General features: G+C 40.1%; 1 protein-coding gene across 1 annotated transcript in view; it reads right to left on the bottom strand.

Moving 5' to 3' along the window:
• MYO3B (myosin IIIB) overlaps positions 1 to 22706 on the bottom strand; it is a 491163-nt gene that overhangs the window by 295313 nt on the left and 173144 nt on the right. The window contains exon 8 of the mRNA XM_037741885.1: positions 14535 to 14600. Coding sequence (XP_037597813.1) covers positions 14535 to 14600 — 66 coding nt within the window. The remainder of the gene's footprint in view (positions 1 to 14534; positions 14601 to 22706) is intronic.

Genomic DNA, 22706 nt, shown 5'->3' with positions numbered 1-22706 from the left:
TTTTGAGACAGGGTCTCACTCTGTTGCTCAGACTGGAGTGCAGCAGTGCAATCTCAGCTCACTACAACCTCCACCTCCCAGGTTCCAGGAATTCTCTTGCTTCAGCCTCCTGAGAAGCTGGAATTACAGGTGCCCACTATCATGCCCAGCTAATTTTTGTATATTTAGTAAAGACAGGGTTTCACCATGTTGGCCAGGCTGGTCTTGAACTCCTGACTTCAAGTGATTCACTCACCTTGGCCTCCGAAAGTGCTAGGATTACAGGTATGAGCCACTGTGCCTGGCCATGAGGTGTATACTTTTAAGAGTATCACTTCCTCTAGAGAATTCTTGGTTCTTCAAAAGGAACAGATATTTACTGAGTTCCTGCCATGTTCTAGGAACTATGCTAGGTACTGAGGATATAAAGCAGTAAAGATACATTGTCTGCTCTCAAGGAATTTACAGTTTGAGTGGGGAGACAGATGTGAAAACGAGTAATTCCAGGATGGTTTGACAGGCTCCCTCTCCCCTCCTTATTATAAAGTTTTGCAAAAGGCACGATACTGACATAACAGCATGAAGGAAGGGGTCTCTGAGTCCTCTTGGCGCAGTCAGGAGAAGGATCACTTGTTCAATGTTCTATTTTTCTAGAATGTGAAGGGAGTTTGGAGGAGAGAATGATATTGCATAGAAAGGGGGCAGATCCTTCATAACCTTGTGTGTTAAAGAGTTCTAGTGCACCCTATAAGCACTGGGAAGCCACAGAACAATTATGAGTAGGGCATGACTTGATCAGTTTAGGGATTCAGAAAGATCACACTGACTGTTTTGTGTAGGATAATTCGAAGTAAGATTCAGGGAGAGTATTATGAAAGCTGCTACTCTAGTTGGAGCAGAGATCTGAATCGTCACCCAGAAACACCTGGCCCCTATAAGACAGAATGTTCTGGGTATCCAGAAAAAAACAGATAACAAAACTTCTACCCCAGATTGGAAGTGGATTAGAGAAACCACATATACTAAGCTATAGCCAGCTCTCCTATAGCCAGAGCCTGTGGGTACTTTGGCCTGATGCCTAAGAAGGGCAGAAGACCATGTCCAAACACTCCATGTCCAGGGATGGGGAGAACACCTGATACTTTAGCAGTCTGGTCATCCACGGCACCATGTTGAGAATGTCAGGGGGAAATGGAGGAGGTATCTGAGTAGTCAGACTTGGGTTTTCTTCATATTTCCAGGTGAAGGAGGTACATAGGATGACTGCTGACGTTCTGCCTCAAAATATACGCAATATTGGCCAGGTGTGGTGACTCATGCCTGTAATCCCAGCACTTTGAGAGGCTGAGGTGGGAGGATCACCTGAGGTCAGCAGTTCGAGACCAGCCTGGACAACATGGTGAAACCCCATGTCTACTAAAAATACAAAAATTAGCCGTGCATGGTAGCAGGGGCCTGTAATCCCAGCTGCTCAGGAGTCTGAGACAGGAGAATCGCTTGAGCTCGGGAGGCAGAGGTTGCAGTGAGCCGAGATCATGCCACTGTACTCGAGCCTGGATGAGACAGAGTGAGACTCTGTCTCAAAAAAAAATAAACAACAACAAAAAACCAAACAATATTATCTAGCCATAAAGAGGAACGAAGTACTGATACGTGATGCTGATACATGGATGAACTTCAAAAATATTATATTTTACTTTAATTTTTTCACAGAGACAGTGTCTTGCTATGTTGCCCAGGCTGGTCTCAAACTCTGAGGCTCAAATGATCCTCCTACCTTGGCTTCCCAAAGTGCTAGGTGTGAACCACTGCACCTGGCCAAAAACATTATACTAAGAAAAAGGAGTCACCTATTGTATGATGCCATTTATATGAAATATCCAAAATAGGCAAATCTATAAAGACAGAAAGCACATTGTTACTTGTCAGGGGCTAAAGGGGAGAAGGAAACGAGGAGTAGACTGTTTAATGGATACGGGGTTTCTTTGTGGCATGATGAAAACATTCTGGAAGTAGATCAAAGTGTGGTTGCACAACATTATGAAATACTAAATACCACAGAATTGTTCACTTTAAGATGTTAATACTGTATGTGAATTTCACCTCAATTAAACACATATATTCACCCATGCACACTCTAGCATCATGAGCATCGGAGCAGATACTGGAACATGTTACAGACCTGGTGTTAAATGACAGCTTTGCCAGCTGTGAGGCTAAAGCCCATCACTTGATTTCTTTTTTCTTTTCTTTTTTTTGAGACAGAGTCTCACTCCATCACCCAGGCTGGTGTGCAGTGGCGGATTTTGGCTCACTGCAACTCCACCGCCTGGGTTCAAGTGATTCTCGTTCCTCAGCCTCCCAAGTAGCTAGAATTGCAGGTGCACACCATCACACCTGGCTAAGTTTTGTATTTTTGGTAGAGATGAGGTTTCACCATGTTGGCCAGGCTGGTCTTGAACTCCTGAGCTCAAGTGATCCACTTGCCTCAGCCTCCCAAAGTGCTGGGATTACAGGTATGAGCCACCAAACCCAGCCCCCCATCCCTTGATTTATAAGAGGCTCAGCTTCTCATCTGAGTAGTAACTTACTTCATATGGCAGCAGTGAAGATTCATTGAAATCACACAAGTTAAGTACATTTCACCATGTCAGATGCACAACATTTGACAGTAAGCTTTAAATAAATCTTACTGTTAATATTATTATCTGTACTCCTTGCACAGACAACTCCAAATTTATTCAACTACTTTTATTTTAGCACTCAGGTATTTTTAGGCTACAGCTGACTTAGTTGAATGTATGCCAATTAGCTTTCTTTGGTTAAGTGAATTTTTTATTAGTATCCCACAGGTTGGGAGTCAAAGACTTGAAAGATCAAATACCTTAAGGTCCTGTATGTTATTTTCACATAACAAAGAACTTGGTCATAATTAAAAAGAAATGTCAACTGTAGGTCCACAAAGGCATGAGCTACAATTACTCCTGTTTAGACCCACAGCAAATATCACTAAGTGATCATGATGCTCTATCCTCGATGCAGTGTCAGAATCCTTCTGTCAGAATCCAGGAAGTGATAGGATACAAGTTGACACTAATCGTCCATCTCATTCTATGACAATCTGTTCCTCAGGGAGAGGTACTTGTTAACCAAGAAATCTTAAAGTACAGTATATATTTAGTTCCTGAAGTCCTCTATAAAGGCCAGCAAATCACTGACGATTACAGAAATTCCCCACTTTTACGACTGTGCGGTTGGTTCAGGAGGAGGAATCTAACATAAAGCCTTATGATACAGATTTAAACAAAAAATAAAATGAAAGAGAGAAAAAAGGAAGGTAGGGAGGGAAGAAAATACACTATGATTTTATGGTGTCACACTAATACTTGACATCATAGTGCTGCTCTACAACAGGGTGTCCAATCTTTTGCCTTCCCTGAACCACACTGGAAGAATTGTCTTGGGCCACACATAAAATACACTAATACTAACAATAGCTAATGAGCTTTTAAAAAAATCCGGAAAAAAAATCTCATAATGTCTTAAGAAAGTTTACAAATTTGTGTTGGGCCACATTCAAAGCCATCCTGGGTCACATGAGGCTTGTGGGCTGAGGATTGGACAAGCTTTCTCTACAATATTCAAAGGTACGCTTGATCCTCACTGGTAGATGGATGAATATTACTAACCCACAGGTTAGGAAACAAAGACTTGAAAGGTCAAATGCCCTAAGGTCCTGCACTACCCCGTCATGGAGTGTATTAATTTCCTAGGGCTGCTACAGTAAAGTATCACAAACCCAGTGACCTAAACAACAGACATTTGTTGTCTCCACTCTGAGGGAGGAACTCCAAGATGGAGATGTTGGCAGAGCTATTCTCCCTCTGGAAGTACTAGGGAAGGATCTGTTCCAGGTCTGTCTCCTAGCTTCTGGTAGTTCTTGACCTAAGACAGCATAACTCCAGTCTTCAAATGATGTTCTCTGTGTGTCTGTATACACATTCCCCTTTCTAAGATACACCAGTCACACTAGACTGGGGCCCATCCCACTCCAGTATGACCTCATCTTAACTAATTATATCTGTAGTAGCCCCATGCACGATACTGACGATTAAAACATCCACATATGAATTTTGAGGGGACACAATTCCACCCATGACATGGGGGATTGAAGCCAGGCGTTCTGTACCCGTGTGTGAAGCATTGCTTGAGCCTAAGGGTTCAAGCTTTGGGCCTCTTTCAAAGGCAAAAATTCTCATTATTCACCAAAATATGGCCTTTTAAATAAAATTACTCTTTCAAAAAAATCATTAAATAGCTCTTCATACTAAAAATCTATTATGAGATTTCCTCTTCCATTCACTAACCTTGTATGACAGCTCAGTATTATGCATTTGATGACCCTAAGAAGTTCTGAATTAAAATACTAAGAACGCAATGGAAGCCACACACACACCCAAAAGCACATAAGACCAAGAGAATCTATGATGACTTAGTATATCTAAATTTTCTGTCATAATTTTTTAAGTCATTTAAACATACCCACACACATACCCCGTTCTTCATTAGTGCCAAAGAGCTATGTCTGCTATTTTTATCCCTGCCAGAAATCATCACTGGGCTGAAAGAATGTAGTACTGCTGACATGACCCTGCATTTCCATTTTTAACTAAAATTCTTACTGACCCAGAACCAGATTTCCTTCTGCACCAGAGCCACAGTGGAAGCGGCAGAGAATGGAAGAGCAGGCAGGAAGCTGGGAGCTTTGCACCGAACCAGGAAGACATCACAGCTCTTAGGAGAAGACCCGGTAAAGTGTCAACATGGCCACACTACTGCTCCCACCTTGTCCTTCCTTTCCTCATCTCCATCCCCAGGCCACAGATCAGCCCTGGGGTTCGGAAGAATCCTGATGGCTACTCCTCAAGATTCTCTTCTGTTGTGATTCATCCCTTGGATAATACTGTACTCATCATTAGTATTTGCTGAGCTTTCACTCTGTATCTCACTTAACTCTCTCAGTCACCCTGTAAAGTAGCATGCTTCAGACTGCTATCTGTCCATACCCTCTCCCCTTTATTTAGGGATAGAACCCCAGCAGCAAGTTGGGTCCACACTGCCCAGTCAGAGGACTGTATTTCTTAGCTTCCTTTGCAGCTAGGTGTGGCCATGTGGTAAAGTTGTAGCTAATGATATGTTGTGTGAAACTGCCAGAGTCTTAAAGTAAGGAGACTTGCATTTTTGTCTCTTTCCCTCTTATTAAAATAAATATATGAATGTCAGAGGTCCAGCAGCCATCTTGGCCCATGAAGCTCCATGGGAATGGAAATCATATTTAGTGGGGCAGCTTGAGGACAGGAGCAGGTGGCTACCCTGTGGCCCTGCCATACTCGCAGTACATATGTGGCCTCACTCCCAGCTGATTTCATGAGAGAAAAAAAGAAAAGCCTAACTCTTCAAAGCCACTGTTTTTTGGGTTTTCTATCACATACAGAGTTGATCTTAATCCCAACTAGTTATTATTATAGAAGTATTATTATTCTCTTTTTGCAGATGAGGAAATTGAGGCTCAGAAAAGCTAAGTGACTTGTTCAAGGCCAAAAATCTAATTGGCAGTGCTAGAATACAATTTGACTTTAGATCCTATGCCCTTAATCTCTCCAACATATATTTTTGAAAACACCCTATTTCCATGCTAAAAACACTGGAGTCATGTTTAACTGTTCCCTCTCTGTAGTACCTGTCTCCTCCCATAGTTAGTTACCAAGCACTGTGGATTCTGCCTCTCAGGGTCCAGGCACCCATTTTCCTTCCCACTGTTCCTTCTCCAAGTAGAAGCCTGTGGCTGGCTGATAGCCCAGAGAGATGCTCAACTAGGAGAAGGTGGGGAAAAGTAGGGCTGTCTGCAGAGCAAAGAAGTGAGGGTGAGTCTGCATCATTCATTTGTGGTGTTTTTTTTTTGTTTTTTTTTTTTGAAACAGGGTCTCTCTCCATCATTCAGGCTAATGTGCAATGGCACAATTAGCTCACTTATAACCTCAAACTCCTGTGTTCAAGGGATCCTCCTGCCTCAGCCTTCTTCGCAGCTGGGACTATATAGGCACACACCACCACGCCTGGCTAATTTTTAAATATTTTGTAGAGACAGGGTCTCACTTTATTACCCAGGCCCGAACTCCTGGTCTCAATTGATCCTCCCACGTCAACCCCTCAAAGTGCTAGGATTACAGGTGTAAGCCACCACATCTGGCTTGATTCTGTCTTGACTCCTGTTGCAGCCAGTTCTCTTAGGTTGAGGGAGGTGTTGCCACCGAGAAAAGGTGGACGAGTGAGTGTGTGTGAGTGTGTGTGTGTGTGTGTGTGTGTGTTTGAGGCCCAAACAGTAGAAGTGAGCTGAAGTCTAAATAAAAAGACAGTGGACAACAGATTGAAACAGTACATTGGTGTCAAGGAAGAAAAAGTCACTGTCACTTTTAAAACACAGTTTCAGAATAGCAGCACAGACCAAATGCAAAGGGCAATAAAAACAGTCTCTACTGCTGGTTGAGCATGAACTCTGGAACAAGTTTTCTGGGGTTCAAATCCCAGCTCTCCCACTTACTAGCTGTAGTCTTAGGACCCTTGGCCTCTATTTACCTTAATTTCTATAAAATAAGGATAATATTAGAATTACTTCATAGAATTATGAGGATTAGTGAATCATACAACACGTAGAGAACAATGCCTAGCATAGAAGTTACATATGTTAATTATTATTATTGTCAAGTGCTACACATACATTATGTAATTTAATCCTTACAGCGATACTACTCTCAGCCCCAATTTGACAACTGAGGACCAGCAATCAGAGAGGTTTCCAAGATTACATAGCCAGTGAGTGACACAGCTGGATGCACATGCTATAGCACTGCTCTTCCACAGCTGCCTCTTCTTGGTGATGATCCAGGTGGCACTCTGGGGAGAGGCGAATGTGTGAGCAACCACCTCCAGGCACGAGCACATACAGAAGGCAGCACTTACCCTCACTTTCTATTATCTCAATTACAGACTCTTTGATTTACAGTATGAAAATCAAGGATTTTTTTTTTTAAAGAAGAAAGAAAAGCCAGTATGGAGAAAAGGGTACGGACATCATTTGAACGAATCCACAGCAGCTACAATAGTCTGCTAACATCATGTGCCACAAGCACTCATTTAAAATCTATGATGTGCTACAGATCTGGTTTCTCACAAGATCTAAACCCCGCATCGGACAAGGAATAAACAGGATATGCTGACAACAGTCTAGATTACCGGCATTACAATGCCTTTTTCTTATTTTGTATGAGGCTAAACCTTCATTTCTCTCACATTGCCATTGTTCCTAAGAAGATAGGATATATTTCTAGTATATTCCAGGTATACATGGCAGCATGTTTCAAACTTCAAGTCACAGTGAGCAGCTTCCTGGTTTGCACTATGAGAAAATCAGATTTTATCAGCTGACTTTATAAGTGGGATATAAGTGAGATCAAATCAGGCCCTTGGTTTCCTTAGATGTTCTATTAGGTAATCTAAATTAGATGCTCTTCAGGGAGATATAACCTTGAAATTCACACATAGCTTTATTTGTTCTTCTCCTGTAAAACAAAATCCCAATATTTCAAAATGAGAAAGAATTTGAGTTGCATTTATAAGTATATTGATCAATATATGTTAGGTGAGGAGTGGATGATTTGGGGGGGGGTGGTTAACTTAATTTTTAATTTTGAGCTTTTCTGTGAGTTTTTATTAATTCACTAATTCCCTGTAGCTCAAGAGATGCTAATTAATTCAAGAAATCATAATAGCTAATCATTGGCTAAATAAATCTAAAATGGAGAGAGTCTGTCACTAGAGATGCCACTGCTCATTTTAATTAAAATTATGAATTTGTGAAGTAATGTAAATAGAGGTTATTGTATCTTTCTACTCCAGGAAGTATTAACCCTTTGCATGGCCTCCTGAGAATCTGACAAGACTTAAATTGCCAAGAATATCTGTGGAACTTAATCACTGAGTTAAGATATTTATCATTGTAAGTGTGTTGTTCATTGACATTATAAAGCCATGTGGAATTAAGCAGCCTTGAAACGCAAAATGGAGAAAGGCAAAGAGCTGAGAATTGTTGCCTTCAGGGAAATACAATCAACGTCAAGAAAACAACCACCCCAACATGGTGAGCTTTATCAGCATTCAGGCCTACAGTGAAAGCAAATATTCCAGATCTGAGGTTCCATTTAAAAAAAATAAACATATGCAAATGCCCATTAGTCTTAGTAGTTCTATGGTTCAGAGTGATCTGATCTTGTTAACATTCAATGCCAGTGCTTATACCCATTTGAATGTCATTTAGAGGGATAAGAAAGGCTGTTTCAACATTTCATAACTAAATGGCAGGGCTCGGCCACAATGCTCACACTGGGAAATGAGAAATAGGCAAATCAGTATGCTAGATGCTGATGCAGTGGAGGAAATGCTACCCCAAAATATGGCCCCTCAGCATACTTGAGTATTTTAAGCAGAAGACAATTAAGAAAACCACAGGGCCAGGTGCGGTGGCTCACGCCTGCAATCCCAGCATGTTGGGAGGCCGAGGCAGGTATATCACGAGGTCAGGAGATTGAGACCATCCTGGCCAACATGGTGAAACCCTGTTTCTACTAAAATACAAAAAGTTAGTTGGGCGTGGTGGCATGTGCCTGTAGTCCCAGCTACTCAGGAGGCTAAGGCAGGAGAACCACTTGAACCTGGGCAGCAGAGGTTGCAGTGAGCTGAGATTGTGCCATTGCACTTTAACTGAGTGACAGAGCAAGACTCCGTCTAAAAAAAAAAAACAACTCACAAAAACAGAAAGGTCTTTCTGACCTTCTCCCACCCCCTCTCTCTTGAAGACCCTCATATGACAGGTGACCTGCCCTATAACCAGCAGGAAGAAATGTTACACAGAGAGGCTGAGAAGAATCTGAGGACTTGCTAAGTTTCCCCCAGTTTATTACCATTAGATCCTACCATACATCTATACAAGTGTCCATTATTCACTCAACTTAACCACAAAAGTAGTTTTCACTCGGTTTTTGAGTCTTTATTTCGGAAAGCTCCTGTGTCACATAAAACTTTTATTAAATAAATGTGTTCCACTTTTCTCTTGTTAATCTGTCTTTTGTTACAGAAGTGTCAGCCATTAACCTTGAAATAGGTGAGGAAAAGATATTATTTTTTCTCCCCTGCACCACCCAAGAAAGAACAGTTCATGTGCAGGTGACCACCTAGTTCAAGTCATCATTAAATCCAAAGCTGAGCAGCCGTGATGCTGCTGGTGGAATTGCCCTTGACCAAAAGAAATCTATCTTGATTGTCCCAAAGAGCCATTGATGATGAGGTCCTAAATTTAATTCCTAATAAAGCCCCCTATAGTTTTAGAGGCAAAATGAGAAAGCATAGCTCACAAATACCTTCTGGCCAATGACATGGAAAGTATTTTTGTAGTTTATTCCAAAGACCTGAAATTAGTTTCAACTTAAAAAGAAAAGTGACATCCATTAGGACCAAGGTGAAGTTGACAAAATGAAAATTATTTTTTATCTTATCAAAAGGCTACTTCTGAATGGAGCCTCCTGACAAAGCAGAAGTCTGGCTGGCACTTGAACCAGATAAACTTATTATGCAAATAGCTTTAGTCATAGGGGAAAGGGCTGATAATGAGATCGCTACAACGCCAACCACACATTATAGAGGTGACAAAACACATCAGGCAGGGTCCTAGCATATGGATAAAAAGCAGTGGAGAATTTATGTGAGCATTGAATTTAATTTATCATAACTAAGCTTTCAGGAATCATGCTTTGACAAATGCATAACTAATAAATATAAATGGGTCAATTATCACAAACAACCAGAGGTTCAGAACCAAACAAGCTGATGCTTCTTTTAAAAAAACCGAAAACAGGTTTACTAATAGTATTTTAGACTTTTAGATGTTTCAAAAAATCTCTCCTACTACCTCCAAATTAAGGAGACTGGAAGCAAATCTGAAAAACACTAAGCCACAACCCAGTGCTCCTGCTTTCCTACCCCCAACCCTCCTACACACATATGCACCTGCACAAACACACACACCTGTCCTGTCTACACAGCTATAATCACTAGACTGCAGCCAGACCAGCTTGTGCAGATCCCTGCAGCAGTCCGTAAGAAGACTTTTGGCAGGTAGTGACCAGCGTGGACTAAGAAAGACCTAGAGTATTGAACCATTTCTATTATGGCTCAGCAGTCACATGAGGACAAAGTATTAAAGTTTTTAAAACTGTTAAGGAACTTTTAGTCCTGTTTATTCTTTTGAGAGAAACATTTACTGTGGCTTGCTCTGGAAAGGGACCTGAAGAATTATCTGTATAATTCAGGTTAAAAAAAACTTTTCCTAAAATTACCAGATAATCATCTTCTCCAGCCCAGTCCCTCCAATAATGAAAAGCTTATAATCTGAAGGTCTTAATCCTCCATCTTTCTCTCTTGCCTCCTAGTATAAAAACAAACTAAGGCTCTCTCTTTAAAAAGATGTTTCAAACTCAGTGAGTATAAATGTTTATATTGAATTAGAGATTTGAATAAATACAAATCTCCACAAACTACATTTGATTGGCCGAGTAATGGCAGCCTAGTGTCAGCAGTCTCCCCTACAGAATGAAAGGATATTATGTGGGGCTGGGTGCAGTGGCTCACGCCTATAATCCCAGCACTTTGGGAGGCTGAGGCGGGCAGATCACTTGAGTTCAGGAATTCGAGACCAACCTATCCAACATGGCAAAACCCTATCTCTACTAAAAATATAAAAACTAGCTAGTCCTGGGGGCACACACCTGTAATTCCAGCTATCTGGGAGGGAGGCTGCAGCACAAGAATTGCTTGATCTCAAGAGGCTGTTTGCAGTGACCCAAGATCACACCACTACACTCCAGCCTGGACAACACAGTGAAACTCTGTCTCCAAAAAAAAAAAAAAAAAAATCTGGCCAGATGCAGTGGCTCACGCCTGTAATCCCCCAACACTTTGGAAGGCCAAAGTGGGTGGATCAGGAGGTCAGGAGCTCGAGACCAGCCTGGCCAACATGGTGAAACCCTGTTTCTACTAAAAATAAAAAATAAAAAAAAAATTAGCTGGGCATAGTGGTGGGTGCCTGTGATCCCAGCTACTTGGGAGGCTGAGGGAGGAGAATTAATTGAACCCAGGAGGTGGAGGTTGCGGTGAGCCAAGATCATGCCACTGCACTCCAGCCCAGGTGACAGAGTGAGACTGTCTCAAAAAAAAAAAAAAAAAAAAAAAATTTTAAAAAAAAAAAAAAAAAAAAAAAAAAAAAAGGTATTATTTGGGAATAATGGGTAAGCTTCTTTTTAAAGATATATAATAATCAGTTCCCTAATTTTGAGAAATACTCCCAAAATATTGCAGAAGAATTTATGGTTGAAGAACTTAAGATGTTATGGGAAAACAGGACTGGAGGGCTGAGGTCAATAAAGAATCTATGAACACCTATTATATAAACACTTTCATTAATAAAAAACTATAAGGACAACTCATTAAACAAAAAGAAGACTGATGACATATTTCCATCTTAAACTAGTAATAAAGCACACAATCACTTAATTTCTAATTGCCTTCCTGATTCATTAGAAACTTTCCCGACTTTCCCTCCCCTGCAATTTCAACAGGATGCTTTATGCTTTGCTCCTGATAGCATGCATACTCAAAGGCATTGTTTTCTGTGTTTAGCCCTCCATTCTTGCATTCAAGACCTTTTTAAGTCTAAAGCAACTCAGAATCTGAGTGCATGTGAAATTCTCAGAATTGGGAAAAACACAGCAGAATTGAATTGGCATATAAGAGGATTTGCCATAAGGAACTGTTAATGTTAGGGAGGAATTTCCGCATAGCTGACCCTTGAACAACATGGATTTGAACTGCATGGACGCACTTATATGTGGATTTTCTTCCACCTCTGCTAACCCTGAGACAGCAAAACCAACCCCTCCTCTTCTTCCTTCTCCTCAGCCTGTTCAATGTGAAAAAGATGAGGCTGAAGACTTTCATGATGATCCACTCCCAAGTAATGAACAGTAAACTCATTTCTCTTCCTTATGATTTTCCTAATAATGTTTTCTTTTCTCTAGCTTACTTTATTGTAAGAATACAGTATATAATACATCTAACATATAAAATACATGTTAATCAACAGTTTATGTTATTGGTGAGGCTTCCAATCAACAGTAAGCTATCAGTAGTTAAGGTTCTGGGGAGTCAAAAGACATAGGCAATTTCTGACTTCACACAGTGGGAGGTGGTCAGCACCCCTAACTCCCGCATTGTTTAAGGGTCAACTACATTGTGTAAAACCTAAAAGTCCAATCCCTGTCATCAATTACGCACCTTTATTCTCAAATCCATCCAAGGAATACTGTGCTTAGTTTATGATTACCAACATACTCTTGAAAAAGTATACATAAGCCAAAGTTTTGTGAGTCAGATCACATTTTTGGAGGCATCAGGAGAGTTTGGTATGGGAAGGTGCATTAGTGAATATGTAATGGATTTTTCTAGGACAACGGCTTAGACAAGGTCAATCAAGGGTGTCTATGTGCAGCAATGAAATAAAAAGGAAAAATCTTTGGATTCAGCCTTTACCAGCAAAATCATTGAAACCTTAGCTCCCAGATTTCTTTCCTTGGGGTGGTATGAAATGTGGTCCCAAGCTACCAGCATGTCTTCAGCTCTTTAGTTCTCTCTACCTACTCTTTTGGGTCCTAAACATCAGAAAGTGGCTCTTCCACTGCTCTTATGTGAGTATCTATCCTGCTGCAAGTATCTGTTTTTCCTCTCAACATGGCCTGACACCACCACCTTTGACTTGTGGCTGCTCCTAGTGCATTCTGCAGCCAGGGAAAAATGTCAACGTGGGGCTGAAGGGACAATGAGATACCCTCCACCCCTGGCCTTCAACTTCATGGTCATGTTCCAACAGAGTCTTTCTTAGTAGGGTTCTTTGAGTTCTTTTCCACTCCCGTTTCCTGAGGAGCATGGCAAAAGTCCAGGAGGGATGGGACAGGCAAACAAATTCAGGTGCCCTGAACTATACTACATTTGAAATGAAAATGAAAGTGAAATACAGGTTCATAGCTGTTTATATAACCCTCCTGGAGCCAAATGTATTTTGGAATTCAGAATTTTATCGAATTTTAGAAAGGTTAACCGGAACATTTACTGTATATTATGTAACAGTCCCAGCAGGATCTGGGGCAGCACACTATAATCAAACAAATATATCTGTCTCTAAACACATGAATATTCACATTAAGATAAATAACAACTATAAATAGCCTCACAGTTAAGGTCATGTGTTACCACCAAATTGGTTCACATAAGGTTAAATGACTCAACTACAAAAGAACTTTGATCTTTCAGAGCTCTTTGGATTTTGGAATTATGCATAAGAGATTGTTGATCTGTATTGTGATTTATTAAGGAAGATGATCAAAGACCCATTTTGCTTTATTGCCTGGCTTCTTTGTGGAAGCTAAGTCTGCACAGAGGCATAAGTCAGAAAAATTTGTGTTGACTCTTCCCCACTTCTTATTTGTCAGCTATTTTGGTCACTTCTTTTCTCCTCCCATGATCTCTGAACACCTTATTTGTTATACTAGATCCCACAGTACGTCTTCCAAGCTCCTGTGCCTTGGTATGGTTGGGAATGCCTGGTCCAGATTCCTGTCCCCACAATTCACCAGGCCCCTAGCTCGTACGCCAGTATTCTGAGTAGCTTTCTCAGATTTTGGACCCATGTGGTCCTCTGCCAGGAGTGAGGTCAAATGCCCATGACCCCAGCACTGAGCCACTGTTGGTTTCACAGTTGATTCTGCTCTTGTCTTAATCCCAGGAAATCTTGCCTGGTGACATAGCTCCTACCAGGTATGTCACACCATCAGCTTGGCTTTCGTCTTGTTCCTCATACCTTGAGCCTTGGCTGAGATACCTTACCTTGGTACCCCAGGCCTGAGATTCTACTTTGTCCCTCAATCACCTTAGAAACTGGACCCTTGTTCCCACGCTGCAGGTCCTAGAGCAAGCCCAACTTTCACACTGCAAAAACTCTGTTGGTGACTGCCACCTTCTGTCTTCTCTTTGGTCCCAGTGTGGGCATCAGATTTTTACATGTTTTGTAGAGACATTAAACATGTCTCTTCCTATTAAACATGCCAAGTTGTCAATATTTGCTCTAGGACAAAGTAGGTTCTCAGATAAATGTGACCCATATGATAAGAAGGACTTATTATAACCAAGAGTCAAATGAAATGCCTTCTTTTTTGCATCTTGCAAAGCCACATTCTATCATTTATTCAAACAAATCCTGTGTCATAATGAGCTAACGGCATAACAATTTCTAGTGCCAAGTAGATTCCAATCACTTTTCAAGGTCTTGCTTGGATTTCTCCAATTACTCTTCAAGACCTTGCTCGATATGCAGTTTTTCATGAAGAAATACTCACTGTGAAATGAAGTGGTTGAATTCTTCACACCATTTTTCTGGATGAAGTAAAGTAGGTGGAGGATTTTTAAAAAAAAAAAAAAAAAAAAAAAAAATAGTAATTTTTTTCTTAAAAAAAGAGTTTCTTTTTTTAAGGCAAAAATAACAGTTAAAGGCAAAATAACAGTTTGTTTTTATTGATATCATTCTAAATATCTCTAATAAAATCTGTTTGTTCTCATATGGGAGTCATTTTTTAGTGGTAGATTATAAAGTGCCAACCCCATTCATGTAGCCATTCATTTTCATTGACTGAAGACCTACTATGTCCCTGGCTTTCTCAGGACCTGTGAGAGCTACAAAGATCAGGAACATTCTTCCAGAAGCAGATGCTGTAATGAGGGGTGACACAAGCACATAAACTACTGTAACAGAGCTGAGGATTATTAGTGCTATAAGAAAGCTATAAACACAGTGCTGACGGCTTTAGTAAAATAGACTTTTAATCGTACAGGATTTTCAGATCATCATGGTACCATTTGAATTAATTATGTGATGCATTTAAAGTATACTCATAAATTCATCAGTCATGTTTTTAACTATTTCCTATGTATCAAATTCTGCAATAAGCACTAGAGAAAGTCAGCCAAAACAATGTCCCAGACTCCCTGAAGTTGCTGGGTAGAGAAGGAGACAGACGTGTACCATACTTAATAATTACCTAATAATTGGAGGTCCAAGAGAATGAGAGAATGGCAGAAAGAACCTTAAGTAACCAGACCACATCCTGGTGAGAGGGCAAAAAAAGGAGGGGGATAGGGGAAGAGCCCTGAGTTTGATTGAATACCCCAAAGAGATTGGATTTTAAAACAGAAGTGACTACATTTCCTTTAATTAATGAGATTTTTTTTTCTAGCAATACATGGAAATAGGGGCTTGTGGGCAACTCAAGTTCAGAAAATGAAGAAAGTAACAGTTCTGCACACCTGAATTATGATTGTAAATTTTAAAGCCATCATAGGTGATCCTTGTTTTTACATGGATTCTGACTGCTTCCTAAAGCCATGGATTGCTCAGATTCAAAAGGCAGAGGAATGGGAAGCAGCAAGAATTACCAGAAATAAATATATATCAGATAATGTGATCACAAGTTGCCCCTCAATATCAATTATCTTCCCATTTCTTATGTTACAAGTTTTACTTCAGTTTTACTTCCCATTTCTTATGGTACAAGTTTTACGTTTACATTATACTGCCATAATAAGGTTGCAATTTCTTGAGTTCCTTATGGCTAGATGTGGTTATATGACCGAGTTCTAGTCAATGATATACACATAGAATTATTGTATGGTATTTCCAGAAAATCTCCTTCAAAAAGGGGAGACATGCCACCCACTCTTCTTCTTCCTTCTTCTTGCTTTTTAGAGCATGATGACTGGAGCTTGAGCAGCTATTATGGACATCAGATGAACTTGAAAATGAAAACTATGAGTTGGGAATGACAAAGCAAACAGATAGAAAACTGGATTCATGATGACATTGTAAAGCTGCCAGACCAGCTCTGGTCTGCTTCCCTCTAATCTTCTTTAAGAAGAGAGAGAAACTTCCATCTTTTTTAAGCCACTGGTACATGCAGCTGAGTCTAATCCTCAGTCAGATAACCTTTCCAAGTATTTTCCTATCATATGATTAGAACATAATTTGATAAGTGATATCAAGCACAAGCACGATATGTGGGTAGCATAAGTAAGGTGCCGCTTACTCAATCTGGGGAGTCCCGAAAGACTTTATAAAGAAGATGAACTTGAGCTGACTCCTAAAAACTAGATGGGATTTTTCAAAATAGCGGAGGAGAGTGAGGCTTAGAAAACAATCTGTACCAAGACACAGAGATGTAAAAAAGCATAGGAAGTCCAAAACACAGGAGCAATTATTTAGGACTAGGCTATATATGATCTTTTCAGTCTAACGAGAGAGCAAGAAGGAAGAATAAGGTGAGAGGGAAGAATGATTAGAGGAAGGAGATGATGTACCTGTTCTGTGTAAGAATTTAGTTACCCCTCATATCTTCTAATTCAAAAACTAGTAAATTATCTGCATATTACTCAGAAAGAATAGCAGTTAAAGGTTGCCCTTCAGCTGTTTTGGAGGTTACCTCTTTTTTTTCTCCCTTTCTCCTGGACCAGAGACAAAGGAGGAGGCTGTCTCTTTATCTCATTTACTCCATTGAACAGTATATGCCTTCATCTTTCCCTACGTAACTCCAGCTTCAATTCTAGTTTGGCTGAGCTGTTCTTACTGCCTGTGGCTGAGGTTTTACATCCACACGCCTGGCCAGCTCACCTCTGTGGGCAGCCTCAGTGCTGTATCTCTCAGTGAGCAGGTTATCCTAGATCATCTCTACAACCCTTTCCAGGATTTTCACTTTCCTTGATCTTCTCGAGTTTCCTGATCATTCTGTCCTCACTGAGGTCAGTCCCACAGAGAAGAGCTGCTTAAACAATCTACTGTCTAATAGACTTAATTCGCCCTCAAAGCAGTTCACCACGACTAAGTCATTCGTAGACGGATTGAACAGATTTGACTGAAACAACACTAGTAGGCCAACACTGGCCAGCGCAGCAGGGAATGGGTATCTCTCTTCCACAAGTAGAGAGTGACCTGGCAAGGGTTCAATGAGAAATGGATGGTGAATATCCACTTTAGTGTTGATAACAATGTACCTCCCTGTTTTCAGTCTCTTTCTCAGCAGGAAATATGCACAAGAGGCACTGTTTAGTTGTTGGTCTGAGGAGAATGGCAACAAACCACCACTCACCCAGGCCACCACCAACCTTCTGTGGCTTCACATAAACACCACACAAGGAAACATCTTTGAAGCCTGGCATCACAGAAAGTTGGTTAAGAGAAGCTCATTTGATCTTATAGATGTCCTGCCTTTCCTGGAGTTCATCCTACTGTGGTTCAGTAAAGCAAGATCTTGTGAAAGATTATTATCTGTATATAATAAAAACCAAAAGAATTTGAAGGCTTTGCAGTACTTTGTTAGTACTGGCAATGTAAATTCTAATTCTCTCACAACACAGAAAGACCACCAGTGAAGAGAAACCATGTAGGTTATTCTTTTGTTTCATTCGTGAGTGCTTCTCCCTCTGTTGCAGCTAGACTATTACTGATCCCAGAATCCTGTTCTTCTCCCTATTTTTTTCCCATTCCATACATTCACTGAGGGCTTACTATATGTTGACAGCTTCCTAATATGACTTGATTTCTTGTCCAATTTTTGGCTTGTGCATCTGACTACTTAAGGTCAACATGTTCAAAACCAAACATCTTCCTTTCTTAAAGCTACATTCCACCTGGTTGTTGAAGTCAGAAACCTGGATTCTACATTCTCTCTTAACCCCATATGCAATTAGAGAAGGCAGAATAATGGCTCCCTCAAAGATGTCCACATTCTAATCCTCAGAACCTATTAATATGCTACTTTACATGGCAAATATTCTACTTTATTGATGTAATTAAGGTAAAGGTCGTGGATATGGGCAGACTGTCTTGGATTATCTGGATGGGCCCAACTTAATCACAAGAGTCTTTTAAAGTGGAAGAGGGGGCAGAAAGAAAAAAGAAGAGGCAGAAGAGATTCAATGCATAAAAGGGACTTCACCTGCCTGTCACTGCTGCCTTTGAAGGCAGAGGAAGTGGCCACAGGCCAAGGAATGCAGGTAACATCTGGAAAATGGAAATGGGCCTCAGCTGATACCCAGCAAAGAAATGGGAACCTCAATTCTACAGATGCAAGGAAATGAATTCTGCTAATAACCTCAATGAGCCGGAAAATAAATTTTCCCTAGCCTTAAGAAAGGAGTGTAGCCCTACTGACACCTTGACTTTAGCCCACTGAGAGCCACGGCAGACTTCTAAGTTAAAGAACCACAGGATAATAAAATTGTGTTGTTTTCAGCCTGAGTTCGTGGTGATTTGTTATGACAGTAATAAAAAACTAATATACCAATCAAATATCAAGTCTTCAGTGCTACTTCCTAAATCCCTCCCTCAAAACCTGTCCCCTCTTTCACATCCTAGTGCAGTCGGTCACTCATCATCTCATACCCACACCACTCCAGTGGCCTCCTTGTTTTTCTCCTTCCCTCTACCTCATATCCCTCTAATCTATCTTGTATCTGGTAGCTAGAATTTATATATAACATACAAATATGACCTTGTTTCCTTGCTCAAAATTCTTCAGCAGATACGCACTGCCAGAATAATAAAATCTTAACTCCTTTGCATGCTATATACAAATATCTTGCCTACCACCTACTTGTCTACCTGATTTCATGTCAAAGCACTTGTTCACCAGATGCCATAGCACTGTGCCGCGCAGCACCTGTAGCTCCATAACAGATCCTATTCTTTCATGTCTCAGGGCCTTTGCACATGATGTACCTTCAGTTTAGAATGCTCTCCATAATTTGTCCACCGGGCAGGCTCCTATTCATGTTTCATGTGTATCTACAGTGGCATTCAGTAAATTTTTTGAATGAATGCACACAAACATAGGTAGGCCAAGAAATGGTGATAGGATAAAATATGACTTGGTCTTCAAAGTAACATAAAAAACAGGCAAATACAGAACAGCTCTTTCAGATATGAGCAAATTCCAACTAAATCATTCACAGCAAGCAGGTTTGAAGAGTGTTGATTTGGATTTGACAAAATAAGCCTCATTCCTCTACTACATTCTTCCTTCCTCTACATCCCAAATGTCTCCAGGTCCCTGAATAAATATATAACCAAAATGAGCAAATAAATCATGATTTAAACCTCATCATAGACATCAGCTGATGTCAGGACCATTATACACACATACATGGTGGGCTACAGATAGAAGGAGATGAATACCAATAACCATCATATGATGAGTGCTTACTACCATAAAGCTTCATGCCAAGTGCTTCACATGTAGGTCAACTAAACATTGCAATAATCCTATTAAATAGAAATTATTCCAGTTTCCAAGGGAAGAAAATGCAACTTAAAAGAAGAAATTTTCTCAAAAACATTCAGCAAAAGTTGGAAGATCCAGGTTTTAAATTCAGGTATTTCTGTCTCCAATGCCCATATACTTCACTGTTTTCTCTATTTTATCTCATGAAGAGTCCATTACTTTGGAAGAGGAATTAAGAGAACATACATGCAAAAAATGACAGAAAACCAATTAGCAAGCAATGCCTCAAGAAGGTGCAAAATAAAGTCCTCAAACATTAAAGCACACTCACCAAGGAGATGCTAAGTAAAAAATTTCTCAGTGAGGCAGTTAATTAAGAAAGGCTTCCTGAAAGTTGCAAATGTTAAGGCAGAACCTCTGTTCATGGAGGGGACATAAATCAGCTGACTGGGAAGGAGGGTGTTAGAGGAGAAGGGAAATAACAGAGGAAGATAGAAAGGATGAAGTATAATAATTAAGAAACAATTGTTAACATCCAGTTAAATACTTAGGAATGTGTTCAAAAGACATTCTATTTACTTACTCATGAAAGCAAGAAAGCAAGACATTTGAATGTAATTAACTGTTCTGATAGTATTAACTACAGGAACAGAGTTGCCATTCTGATTACAATTGGTAGATCCCATTAACGAAGTTGCACAGTTAGTCCTGTGTCTGTGTTTCTCTCAGTATCATGCCCCAGTCCTGTTCCTAAAGTTGCTTTTCTCCCTAAGCCATATCTTACCTATTCAAAATTAATTATTTTAAAAATGTTTACATTTAATTATAATTCATGATTCATCTCAGTGTAAAAAAAAATTCCCTGGCCAGGCGTGGTGGCTCACGCCTGTAATCCCAGCACTTTGGGAGGCCAAGGCAGGTAGATCACCTAAGGTCAGGAGTTTGAGACCAGCCTGCCCAACATGGTAAAACCCCACCCCTACTAAAAATAAAAATAAAAAAATTAGCCGGGTGTGGTGGTGTGTGCCTGTAATCCCAGCTATTCGAGGCTGAGGTAGAAGAATCACTGGAACCCAGGAGGTGGAGGTTGCAGTGAGCTGAGATTGCACCACTGCACTCTAGCCTGGCAACAGAGCAAGATTCTGTCTAAAAAAAAAATTCCCCACTACTGAATGTAGAGACTAAAAAGCAAAATTTCTCTTCATTATGACCCCTAATACCAGTCTCCTCCCCATTATCAGTATGGGTTGTTTTCTTTTAGGCCTTTTATTACATGCATTTGTAATATTTCTGCTATAAATATTATATATATTTATATATATACTGTTTTTCTGTATATTCATATATTATATATTCATATATACATTATATATATTCATATATACATATTATATATTCATATATACATATATATTCATATGTATGTACATTATATATATTATATATTGTATATATATATATTTCACATATATTCATCTATATTATCTATTCATAATATATATTCATCTATATACTGTTTTTCTGTGTATATGATTATATATATATTCATCTATATATTGTTTTTATATATATACACACACACACACAGTTTTTCTGTATATACATATATGTATTTATATTGTGTCTGTAAGTATATGATACAATATAAATTGGACAATATATTAATTTTTTTTTGAGATGGAGTCTCGCTCAGTCACCTGGGCTGGAGTGCAATGGTGTGATCTCAGCTCACTGCAACCTCCGCCTCTCAGGTTCAAGTGATTCTGCCATCTTAGCCTCCCAAGTAGCTAGGATTACAAGCACTCACCAACATGCCCGGCTAATTTTTGTATTTTTGTAGAGACAGTGTTTCACCATGTTGATGTTGGCCAGGTTGGTCTTGAACTCCTTATCTCAGGTGATCCACCTGCCTCGGCCTCCCAAAGTGCTGGGATTACAGGCATGAGTCACTGTGCCTGGCCTTAATTTTTATAACTAATTTTTTTTATTTTGAGACAGAGTTTGGCTGTGTTGCCCAGGCTAGAGTGCAGTGGCATGATCTTGGCTCACTGCAACCTCTACCTCCTGGGTTCGAGCAATTCTCCTGCCTCAACCTCCCAAGTAGCTGAGACTACAGGCACCTGCTACCATGCCTGGCTAATTTTTTTTTGTATTTTTAGTAGAGATGGGGTTTCACCATCTTGGCCAGGCTGCCCTTAAACTCCTAACCCCATGATCTGCCCATCTCAGACCAATTAATTTTTATCACATAGTTGAGAGCAATAGAAATGGGATTATACACTACACATTAATGTCCTGGTACTTATTTTTTCCATTCAGCAATACAGCTTAAAGTTCATCCATATTACCTTCATACCTAAATGGCATTTCACAAAGTGGGTAACTATAGTTTATTTAGCCATTCACATATTGGTGAACATATAGGTTTCTCTTTTTCTATTAGAAGGCTGAAATGACTTACATATGCCACATGCCATGTGGGATTTCTAACTTTTAAAAGATTTCTTAGGTGGCAAAAGCTCGTCAGTAAACACTTAGTATCCTTCCAAGAAACTTAAATGCAAAGAGAGAATATAGTGCCTCATTTTCTGAGGGTGGCTCAGTGAACAATTTCAGAGCAGTGGGGGCAATAGAGCTAAAGCCAAGAAGGAAGCAACCAGCAAACGGTCCCATAGGATTATGAATAGTGCTCTGTGGGCCAGAACACACTGTAAATAGTGACCTTGAGTCGTTCAGTTCCAGCAGCTCCAAACTTTGAACCCTACTGCTGGGTTCCACTTGCAAGAATCTGCTACCTCATTCCAGTGGTGGGTATCCCTGGGTAATGACCTCAACATACATGGCACAGACCAAGAGCGATTCAAAATAGACATATGTAGCCAGTGTGGTGGCTCATGCCCATAATCCTAGCACTTTGAGAGGCTGAGGCAGGCAGATCACTTGAGCTCAGGAGTTCAAGACCAGCCTGGGCAACACAATGAAACCTTGTCTCTACTAAAAATATGAAACTAGCCAGGCATGATGGCAGGCACCTGTAGTCTCAGCTACTTGGGAGGCTGAGGCAGGAGGATGGCCTGAACCTGAAAGGTCAGTGAGCTGAGATGATGCCACTGTACTCCAGCCTGGATGACAAAGTGAAACTATGTTTCAAATATATATTTATACATTATATATATATTTACATATACTAATAATTCTGCTAGAGAAAATTGAAAAAATTAAATAGTTGGAGATATTTCTTTA

This window comes from Cebus imitator, unplaced genomic scaffold, assembly GCF_001604975.1.
Source record: "Cebus imitator isolate Cc_AM_T3 unplaced genomic scaffold, Cebus_imitator-1.0 Scaffold110, whole genome shotgun sequence".
Taxonomy (NCBI): Eukaryota; Metazoa; Chordata; class Mammalia; order Primates; family Cebidae; genus Cebus; species Cebus imitator.
The sequence above is the reverse complement of the archived record's forward strand: the minus strand, read 5'-3'. Positions and strand labels throughout refer to the sequence as shown.